General features: G+C 37.2%; 1 protein-coding gene across 4 annotated transcripts in view; it reads left to right on the forward strand.

Moving 5' to 3' along the window:
* The window catches only part of MPDZ (multiple PDZ domain crumbs cell polarity complex component), a 168,859-nt gene extending 159,699 nt beyond the window's left edge, over positions 1 to 9,160 (forward strand). For 3 of the 4 annotated variants that reach the window (XM_023508124.1, XM_023508115.1, XM_023508116.1), the window contains 7 exons: positions 481 to 571; positions 1,470 to 1,513; positions 2,372 to 2,494; positions 4,071 to 4,175; positions 4,744 to 4,856; positions 5,757 to 5,880; positions 7,735 to 9,160. In XM_023508124.1, coding sequence (XP_023363892.1) covers positions 481 to 571; positions 1,470 to 1,513; positions 2,372 to 2,494; positions 4,071 to 4,175; positions 4,744 to 4,856; positions 5,757 to 5,880; positions 7,735 to 7,881 — 747 coding nt within the window. In that variant the 3' untranslated portion in view covers positions 7,882 to 9,160. The remainder of the gene's footprint in view (positions 1 to 480; positions 572 to 1,469; positions 1,514 to 2,371; positions 2,495 to 4,070; positions 4,176 to 4,743; positions 4,857 to 5,756; positions 5,881 to 7,734) is intronic. The other variant, XM_023508119.1, reaches the window with a different exon arrangement.
* The last annotated feature ends 1,076 nt before the right edge of the window (positions 9,161 to 10,236 follow it).

The raw sequence follows: 10,236 nt of genomic DNA on the forward strand, positions 1-10,236 counted from the left end.
AAAATTCATGGCAAGCCCCCTCCTCGATTTTGTCTTCTGATGACAGAAGCCCATTTTCATCAATCTATTCTTAAAGACCCCTTACTAACTTCCGTAATTACTATCATTAATTTCCTAGTGACTGGTCCTAATCTTGTGGGTCTACGTCCTACTCTTCCTTTCAAACCACTTGTGTCCACGTAGGGAGGGTTAACTTGAATGAGATTATGAAAATCCACTAAAACTTTAGGTAAGTTGGAATCAGTTCCATTGAGCCTTTAGCTTTAGTTTATTCATGTCAGTAGACAGGTTCTTTCTTAGAAAGAAAAAGTAAATGGAATAGAAACTATGTTTAAATTGTCCCTCAAATTTTCAGATGCCACCGTTGCTTAATATGTATTTATTTCTAGATGCGCTAAAACATTTGAATTCTGAAAGGAGTGGTATGAAGGGAGTGTTACTGCTTCCAAACTTTCTGAAATAATTCTTATCTATTTGTAGGTGAGTGAAGGCAGCCTGTCCTCTTTCACTTTTCCACTTTCTGGATCGAGTACAACTGAGTCACTGGAAAGTAGCTCAAAGAAAAATACAGGTAAGATTGGTTCAATATTTTAAGCATGCTTTTTAGGGGTTGAGTTTTGGCTGTCAACACTGATTTTTTTTTTCCCTTGTTTACCTCTGAGCTTTATTCCTCCCCACATCATCCCATATCCTAATATTGGTGCAAAAACGGGTATTGGCAAAAAATCTGAACAATAGGACGCTGTGCCTATGGCATCTTTTCCCATTTGATGTTTACTCTTCCAGACACCGAGCATTATAATCCAGATCCTGTAATTTGTTTTCTTACTACGAAGATTTGTGTATTCAATTTCATTATTTTTCTCTATTTAATGTAATGCTAATCAAAAGATGCCATTAACTGATGCCTTCTTTTTCCATAAAGACTGAAAAAAAATTAAGAAAATTAGTAAGATCCTGCTGTGTTTTAATTACATAAACTCATGATGCAGAGGATTTCTTGGCATGGCGCAGTGGTTGAGAGTTGTTTGAATCGAAGAAACTAACCATATGGCAGTCTCTGTTTGCGAGGTGACTAATATTCTAGAAATTGAGGCACTGCAGTCCACGAATTTCTTTTCATGCTCGTGACTTTATTCTTCTCTCACATGCACATGTGTCTTTCTATCCCAAGCACATTCTTCCCTTGAGGGGTGCAAAGTGGATTATCCATTTATATAATCAGTATTGAAAATGAGAAGAAACGGGGTGCTATGTGCATTTGTCTAGCGGGAGAAATAAAGAATTCCTATGTGAGGCAGACCTGAAGGTGTGTACTAGTGACTTGGAGCACCTTCTTTCAAACAAAACCAACACCCAAAACAAGGGTATCCCATTTAGTCCCATTCACCACTCATACATTGACCAAAGTATTTATGAACATAGCAAGTGCTATAATAACCACATTTTATCTTTTTTTGCCTTTTTAGTGGCATCTGAAATACAAGGATTAAGAACAGTTGAAATAAAAAAGGTAACTTGGGAAAGAGAAAGCAACATAAACGCTGGTGTCTTCAGAAGTATCTTTAAATGTATTTTCTTGCTAACTGTCTTACTGTTTTGAAGTACCCATCTGGGAAAAAAAAAAAAATGTGTATTGTATAGAAGGGAAACCACACAAAGCATTCTTTGCTGACTTTCCTGACCATAGTACTTCCTTTGAAAAGTCACTGTTTGCACATTCTGTACTGCCTAAAGTGGGACATCAACCTGACCCCATGCAAAATGGTGCCCGGCCCCTCACTTCTCATGCCGATGAGTAAGTCCTCCCCTCACAGACACTTCTTAGAAGCAGATTCCCAGGCAACTGCGCACAGAGCAAGGGAGTAACAGCAGTTTTAGTTTGCTGGGCCTTCCCTGTGTGCTGAGCACCCTCACAGACATGGTGTATCATCAGTGTGGTGTTTCATGCTCACTGCAGCTCTCTGAGCGGTGCTGTGATCTCAGTTCTGTATATGAGTCTTGTGATTTATTGAGGGGAGCAGACTTGTTCTGCGTCCCAGCATTTATAAGTGTGACCTCCGGGCTTTGAACAGAGTCTCTCTGATTCCAAAAACTGTGGTCTTTGTGCTTGATGCGTTTCCTGCCTTTCATCAGTCCCATAACGTGATTTTATGACATGTCTTGATTTCTTTTCTGCCCTGAACAGATGCTTATTTTTGTAAGCCAAACTAAGGCCCTGTGTCATGTAGTAAGGCTGTTTTCTTGAGCTTCATTTTCCACCCTCACATCTAGAATATCGGAGTTGGCTATAGAATGTTGCGCCAAAGAATAAACAAAAGGTCAATTAAAAATAGCACTGTGACCAAAATTTATACCCATTGCATGGCAGGGGTCTACTGACTCATTAGGAATCAGCATTGCCGGAGGAGTGGGCAGCCCACTTGGTGACGTTCCAATATTTATTGCAATGATGCACCCAAATGGAGTTGCAGCTCAGACCCAAAAACTCCGGGTAAGTTTTATTAATGGCCTTAATAGCCCCAGCAAATCTAGCAAAATTTTTCTAATGAATCCTTTGAATTTAGCCACCTGTTGTAAGGCAGTTTAATGTCTCTGTCTGTCTTTAGATCAGCTAATCTAACCATAGCAGCACTTGCTTTGAATAAAAAATAAAGAATATTAAAAGAAAGGAGGACATGATTCTGTTGAATACAAACTTGCAGTCAAATGAAATGGGAAGATTTATAGTTGTTAAGATATTGCTTTTTACATACTTGAAACTCTGTAAAGCAAGTTATTAATAAAAGAGAATAGAAAGTGGATTTTCAGGCCAGGCATGGTGACTCAAGCCTATAATCCTAGTACTTTGGAAGGCTGAGGCAGGAGAATCACTTGAGCCCAATAGTTTGAGCGCATCCTGGGCAAGAGTGAAATTAGCCAGGTATTGTGTTGGGTGCCTATCGTCCTAGATACTCAGAGGCTGAGACAGGAGGATCACTTGAGCCCAGGAGTTTGAGGTTGCTGTGAGTTAAGCTGAGGCCACAGCACTGTAGCCTGGGCAACAAAGTGTGTCTCTGTTTCAAGAAAAGAAAAAAAATAAAAGTATGTTTTCAGAATATCAGTATAAAGTAAAATTTTTTCCATATATATTTTATTGGTTTAAATGCTGATTTAACTTGATTAAATTGGAACGTATTATTTATACATTTTACAGAAGTTTAATGTAAACATGACTTATAATGTAAAACTATGCAAGACTTATTTCAAATTTGAAGGGTTATCCAAGAGTGGAGCACCATGATGGAATTCATGCTCTCTTCCCAGCTCTAAAATCATGTGACTCTTCCATTAAAGCAACTCGGTCTCTCAGTAGTAAAATTTCTGTGGCTCTTTATGCTTCAAACAAGGTCTCAGAACATAACCACATCTTAGTTTAAATAGTCTGTAAGTTGAGACTGATGCAGCCTCTTTGCTATCTAAATTTATGGCTGACATTTAAAAACTGTACATATAGCACAGGGGTCAGCAAATTTTCTGTAAAGAGAGATGGTAAATATTTGAGGCTTTGTAGGACATACGAGTTTCTGTTACATCTACTCAACTCTGCCCTGTGAAAGCAGCCCAGTGAAGGTGGCTGTCTTCCAACCAAACTTTATTAACCAAAAGAGACAAGGGGCCAAATTTGGTCTGTGGGCCTTAGTTTGCCAACTTCTGGCTTAGAGTCACATGCAATCATTATATCAATACTGTCCAAAGAAATCGTGGTTTCCAGATGATAGTGTATTTTACTTCTTTAACGGGAAATTATGTCTTACCAGGAGAAACAAAGAGAAGGGAAGAGCGACTTTCTCCCTCTCCCTCCCTCCTTCTCTAGAGACTGTAGAACTCAGCTCTTACATGCTGTTTCATTCTGAGGTTGCCGCCTCTTGGAATTTTTGGAATTAGTGTTTCCTTGATGATATCCACGTATTTAAGCAGCTGGTAGCAGTATATAGGTGATGCGGAAGGTGGAGGGTGAAATTGATTGCCCAGATTTCAAAGTCCCAGACTCTGTGATTGTTTTAGCAGGTGGTTATTTCTCTCTCCAGGTTGGAGATAGGATTGTCACTATCTGTGGCACGTCCACTGAGGGCATGACCCACACGCAGGCAGTTAACCTACTGAAAAACGCATCTGGCTCCATTGAAATGCAGGTAAGACTTCTGTCCCAAGCACTATTATGAATGTAAGTAGTGTGAGAACACATGAGTTTTGATGTTAAAGAGTAAAAATGATTACATCTTGTGCTAATATTTTATTTAATATTTCTCTTGAATATAAAAATGAGCTCCAAGAAAGCACATATGAAACACATTCTGTAACATTTTATCCTGATGTGTTTATTGTTTCATACTATCTGTCCAAGGAGGAAAAATCACAGGGCCTTAGCAGTGGGTGATTAATGGCTAGAATTTTAAGTGATGTGAATAAGAGACAGATCTACAGATCTTGAAAAAATGATCATGTATGAGACCGCATTTTAAAAGCATCAAAAACCTTTGTAGAATTGAATTAGAATATTTTTACTATCGGGACAGTTAAGAGTCCTCTGGACCTTGTGAAATTTCTTTGTCTTTGATTGTATTTTATGTTAACAGAAATGATTAAATGGACAATAAAAGACACATTTTAATCCAAATGTTCTTTATGAAGAAAAATTACTGCTGTCTCCATAGCCACACGAACATGTGTTTTTTCTCTTTATACTTCTGCTCCGCACAGGTGGTTGCTGGTGGAGATGTGAGTGTGGTCACCGGCCATCAGCAGGAGCCTGCCAGTTCTAGCCTTTCCTTCACTGGGCTGGCGTCAAGCAGTATATTTCAGGATGACTTAGGGTGAGCTCATCTCTGACAGTTTGGATATCATTTGTCACTTATGAGTCAAACCTCCCTAACAGTTGGATTCTTTGTTCCATGCTTCTAAGCAATCAGAAAGAGGTAAAATAATAGAAGATATGAGGGACGAAATACAAAAATCAAGTGCTGTGAACAGTTAAATAATGAAGGCATGGATTCAGCTGGGCAGACATAAACTAAGAGATAGCTACCTACCTAGACTTGCCTGCCACTGCCCCTCCTACGTTTTCAGCTCTGATGTTCTTGGTGAGATGTTTTAGTCTTAGTGGAAGTCGTCAAATCTGTCCCATTAAAATTTCAAGCCTTACCTATTCATTTAACAAATCGTCCTTTAAGTGAAAAAGTACTAGACTACTGCATAGGATGGGACTCTGTCTCAACAACAAAAATAAATAAATTTTTAAAAAAAGAAAAATAGAAGAGAAGGGGCACGTTACCATTTTTAAATAATTTGGTGCAGCTTTTACATTGCTTGTAATTGGTTTTTCTCTCTGAGCTTGTTAAGTACTGATGTCTACAACTTACTCCATTATGGCCCCCTGAATCTTAGCCCTCGTGTTTTAAATAAAGGAAAAAGAATGAGCCTCTCTGCACAGTGAGAGCATGCCATGAATACGGTGGTTTAAGGGAACTGTAAATGAGTAATAGAATTAGGGTGTTAAGTAGGATTTCATTAGATTATGTAAATTTAAAATACTGAGCACAGCATGCACTGACAATTTAAGCATCCCCGAAATACGCATAATACGCTCACTGTAAGTAACAGAGAGAATTACGCCAGCTCGAGGTACATGACAGATAATCCATAGCTTACACAGTCACAGAGATACATATTTTATAAAAATCCAAAACTTCTTTCTTTTCCTCTCTTTACTATAGACCTCCTCAGTGTAAGTCCATTACGCTAGACCGAGGACCAGATGGCTTAGGCTTCAGTATAGTAGGGGGATATGGCAGCCCTCATGGAGACTTACCCATTTATGTTAAAACAGTGTTTGCAAAGGTAAGCTTGCACATTTTAACCACCCTTTCCCCCCCTAAACATTCATTAATAGTGGTCAGCAGCTGGCTTATTAGTTTATGGCCTGAGGTAATGCCAAATGGTTAACAGTGGATCATTTTCTTTCAAAACTCCCTACAGAAACAGGTCATTAAATATTTTTGCACAATTTGGGGCATAGTTAACGTTTAAAGAAAAGTAGGCTTAAATTGAAACTCCATGGAAACTCTTGACAATAGACATTAAAATATTATGAACTTTGGTTACAAAAACCTGTTTTTTTTTCCTTTGAAAACAAGTTGGCAAATGTTGTCTTTTGAAAATAAGACATTACATATATATATGCATATATATATGCTATAGAACACTGCATTTCTGTTTGATTTTTGTTATTGTGAAATATAAAATAGGTACAGAAAAGTACATGAAGTACACGTGCAGATTAATAGGCCTTTATCTTATGTTTCATTTCATTGACAAAATAGGAAAATCACTACTAAAAAACTTGAGGATTCCAGCTGCTCTGACATTTATAATAATAAATCAGCTGTTTGGAATTAAAGGATTTGCTTAAAACAATTGAATATAGTTGTAATCGTATGGTAGTCTATATGATTCTCTTCTATCTTAAGAGTATTTAGAATAAAGACTGAAAATATTGCAATATTGATATGTTATGGTAAGTTATCAAAATAATGTAGACGCACATAATTGTGTTAATATGTTAAGATAGCCTTTCTGAAGCTACAAAATTATATAAAATTTCATACAAAAGAAACTCCAGAAACTCAAAATTTCATAGTGTAAAGGAACAAAACTTATAAGGGATTTTAGATTAGTGAGGTGACTAATTTGTTCATATTTCATTTTATTATTTTGGAAAAATTTTGTTGATGTTTCATTTTTTATTTTGGAAAAAATATGTATTTTTAAACAATTTAAAATTCTGCATCTACAACTATTTATAGGCTTACTTTAGGAATTTTTTTCAACTATTGGTATGTCCAAAAATACAAAGAGCATTTGCCAGTGAATAGAAGAGTCATACAGTCCTTCTCCTCAGCCTGGGAGCAATTTATTTAAGGCATGCTAGTTAGAACATATTTTAAGATTGTCATCATTATGGAGTCCTCATTAACTTTTCCATATTTTTAATTTTGTATTTAATTGCATAATTGTCTTCTATAACTATGCCTTAAAATGAGGTTCTTTTTCAAACAGCAAGGTCTGTGTTCAATCTTCATCATTTAGGGCCCAGAAGGAGCATAAAGAATCCATCCCCTCTTGGGAAGTGTAAAACCAAGATAGCTCCAGCAGTTTTTTCAAAGCTACAGCAAGAATTAGAATCTCAGTGGGTTTTAGGTTCCGGACTTATGCTTTATCTTGCCCTGGCCAACCAGAGCTGGGCCTGATGCTTCTACAAAACTTTGAGATTTGTAGTCCTCTTGCTCTTGTTCTGTAAAACTGTTTCTGTTACTACCTAATCCTTTGTCTTCTTTCAGTAGGATAGAAAATCCTGGATTCCATTAAATCATTTCTACTAGGCATATTCCCAAATATTCTTTATTAATTTGAGTTCCCACCAACTGCTATGCCGAACAGCCAAAAAACCATCCAACTAATCTATTGACTGCTGAATCCTCTCTCAAATTGAAATCTCAGTGCTAAAACCATTTAGGAGGAAGGCCTCCTTTGTGTATGTCCATCATGGCTTAATGGATCTGGAGCACCCACGGAGCACCAGGAGCCGTGTGTGTGCAAGCAGAGCAATTTACATTCTTGGTTATATCTTTCTCAGTTATGTAGCTTTGAGGCAGCGTTTTTTGAGCAGTAAATAATCCTACTTTGTAATTTCAGGGAGCAGCGTCTGAAGACGGGCGTCTGAAAAGGGGCGATCAGATCATTGCTGTCAATGGGCAGAGTCTAGAAGGGGTAACCCACGAAGAAGCTGTTGCCATCCTTAAGCGGACAAAAGGCACTGTCACTCTGATGGTTCTCTCCTGAATCAGCTGCCAGAACTGAGCCAGCGTAACACCTCTCACTTACTGTTCTAAAGACCATGGACGTAGACTTGTGGGTGACTGTTTCCCGAGCTGTGGTCACTGGGAATCTTCAAAACTGTAGGATAAAAATAACATTGAAGTTTCTTTTTCTCATGTGGAAATGGTTTTCTTACTGACAACTGAACATTATTTTTCTTTTCCCCTTGCATTCTGTGAACTCAAACTCAAACAAAGACAATGGATATTTGCATAGGTAAATCTGTTTTTTCTTTGTGACAATATCTAATATTTTCTAGTCACATGGGCAAAAATTATTATGTGCTCTGTTGGTTAGTAGAAAGAAAAATAATTCTAAAGCTAATCAAAGACAAACGTGTTCAATAAATTAGCACGTGTAATGAAAATACAAGATCAAGAAGAAAACCTCAGAGTTTTATAAAAATGCCTCCATTTGGCAATCTAATTCCTCTCCCCACACCAAACTAAAAAAGAAAAAAGAACTTTTTTCTATTAAAAATCTTAAATACTCTTAGTATTTAAAAATTTTGGACAGAGTATTATTAAAATTTGCATCTCCCCCTCTCTGATATGCACATGTATCTTTCCTGCTAAAATTGGTTTCTGTGATTGTGTAAATAGGAACTGTAAGAAGCCATGCCCCTAAATTTTGTAAAGAAATCATAATTCTTGCATATCTCAATGCTCTTTTTTCAGTTTTTGACTTGCTATAAAATATTCCCATGTTGCTGTGAGAGAAACTGTGATGCTACCCCATGTTGACTGTGGTGTTTCTAGAGAGCAGCTGTGCTAATCATGGAGGAACATGGAGGGTCCCAGCGTCTTTTAGAGCTGGTTTTAACCACTGATGCAACACTAAAAACGTGTGAGTGTGCTGTGCAATCGGTTTTCAATCACTATTAATCTTACTGACAGAAAAAGCAATGTGTTCGTGATTATTTTGGTTGTATGCCACTAGTAAATTGATGGAAAAATTAAGGGGATTAACATAACTTCATTTCATTGCCTTATATTAACATCTTATAATACAATAGCTTAAGAACTAAGGGAAACAGATGGAGCTGTTTATTGAGACAACTGGTGAGGAATTATCATGTGTTCATTCCCATTTTAGAGCGTGAAACTCCTACATTAGAATATATAAAGTCACTTTAAATATTATCTATATTTGTAACAGAAGTAGTGTACAGATATTTTATTACAGCATTCTTGTGTAAATGCAGAATTAAAGTGAATAAACAAGAAGTGTCAGTGGTACACAACTACAGAAGCGGGCGTTATTTTATTTATTTATTTATTTATTTGTTCTTTTACTGGGGGAGAACTCTGTTACACTGTTCAAGATTTACAGCTTAAAATTAGTTTTCTTCATGTCTAACTGCACATATGGTGTCCATAGTGACAGTCAGAGGAACTTTGAACGACATGGTTCTGAAAAGCTCAAAGGACTTTTTTACCTTCATAATTTTTTCTAACACCAAAGATTCATAGATCTGAGGAAATGACACTGTTGGAAGAGTTGTATCCTCCCTTCCTATGTTTTCCTACTTTCCTGCTAATGCAATAATGTTACAAGTTGTTCTTTAGTGTAGTCAAGAGCTAAAATGTATTCTGGTGGAAAAATCATAACGAAAACTATATTAAATAAGGAAAGTCTGATTTGAACCCTGAGCAAGGAATTGTGGAAATTTTGTTCTAGTTCAAATTAGCTAATGAACACGTGCACATCCCTCTAATTCATCTCAGCTGTAAAGTGATAGATTAAAGTTCCTAGTTAGTTTTAAAATACAAGTATTCTGTGATTCTCAGTTATATAAATAAACAGACATAAATATATATTGTAACAATTTGGGAGCTATTGTTCCTAAATCCAGTGATACATTTAGCTCCTTAGCCATCACACAGTGGGTCTCCTTGCTGAGGGTATGGCAGGATTGTTCCCTCATAGACTGCTGCTAGAAACTGGACTGGCCTCTTGAGCAAGTTCAAACAAACAAAATGTTTTATGGGGGACAATCCCTACCAGACTGTACCAGAGAAAGTCAACCCAGTGAATTAAAGTTTGAAATATGTGGACGTCCTTCCAGTCAGATCAACCCAGTAAGTCTCTGTACTAGCTTAAATGGTGTCTGCCTAGAATTCAGGTTGACCCTGAACCTCAGAATGTGACTTCTGGAAATAGTCTTTGGAGATAAAATTAGTTATCTGTCACATCCCAAAGTGGGGTGTCAGGGACTAACCCCACCAGTGGTTTTTTTGTATATTTGTTTATGTGGGACAATAGAAAACAAAACATCGGTGGTGCTCAGTCCTTTGCCCCCCCCCCCCATCTGTATCC

This window comes from Otolemur garnettii, unplaced genomic scaffold (genome assembly GCF_000181295.1).
Source record: "Otolemur garnettii isolate 467f Iridium unplaced genomic scaffold, OtoGar3 scaffold00006, whole genome shotgun sequence".
Classification (NCBI taxonomy): domain Eukaryota; kingdom Metazoa; phylum Chordata; class Mammalia; order Primates; family Galagidae; genus Otolemur; species Otolemur garnettii.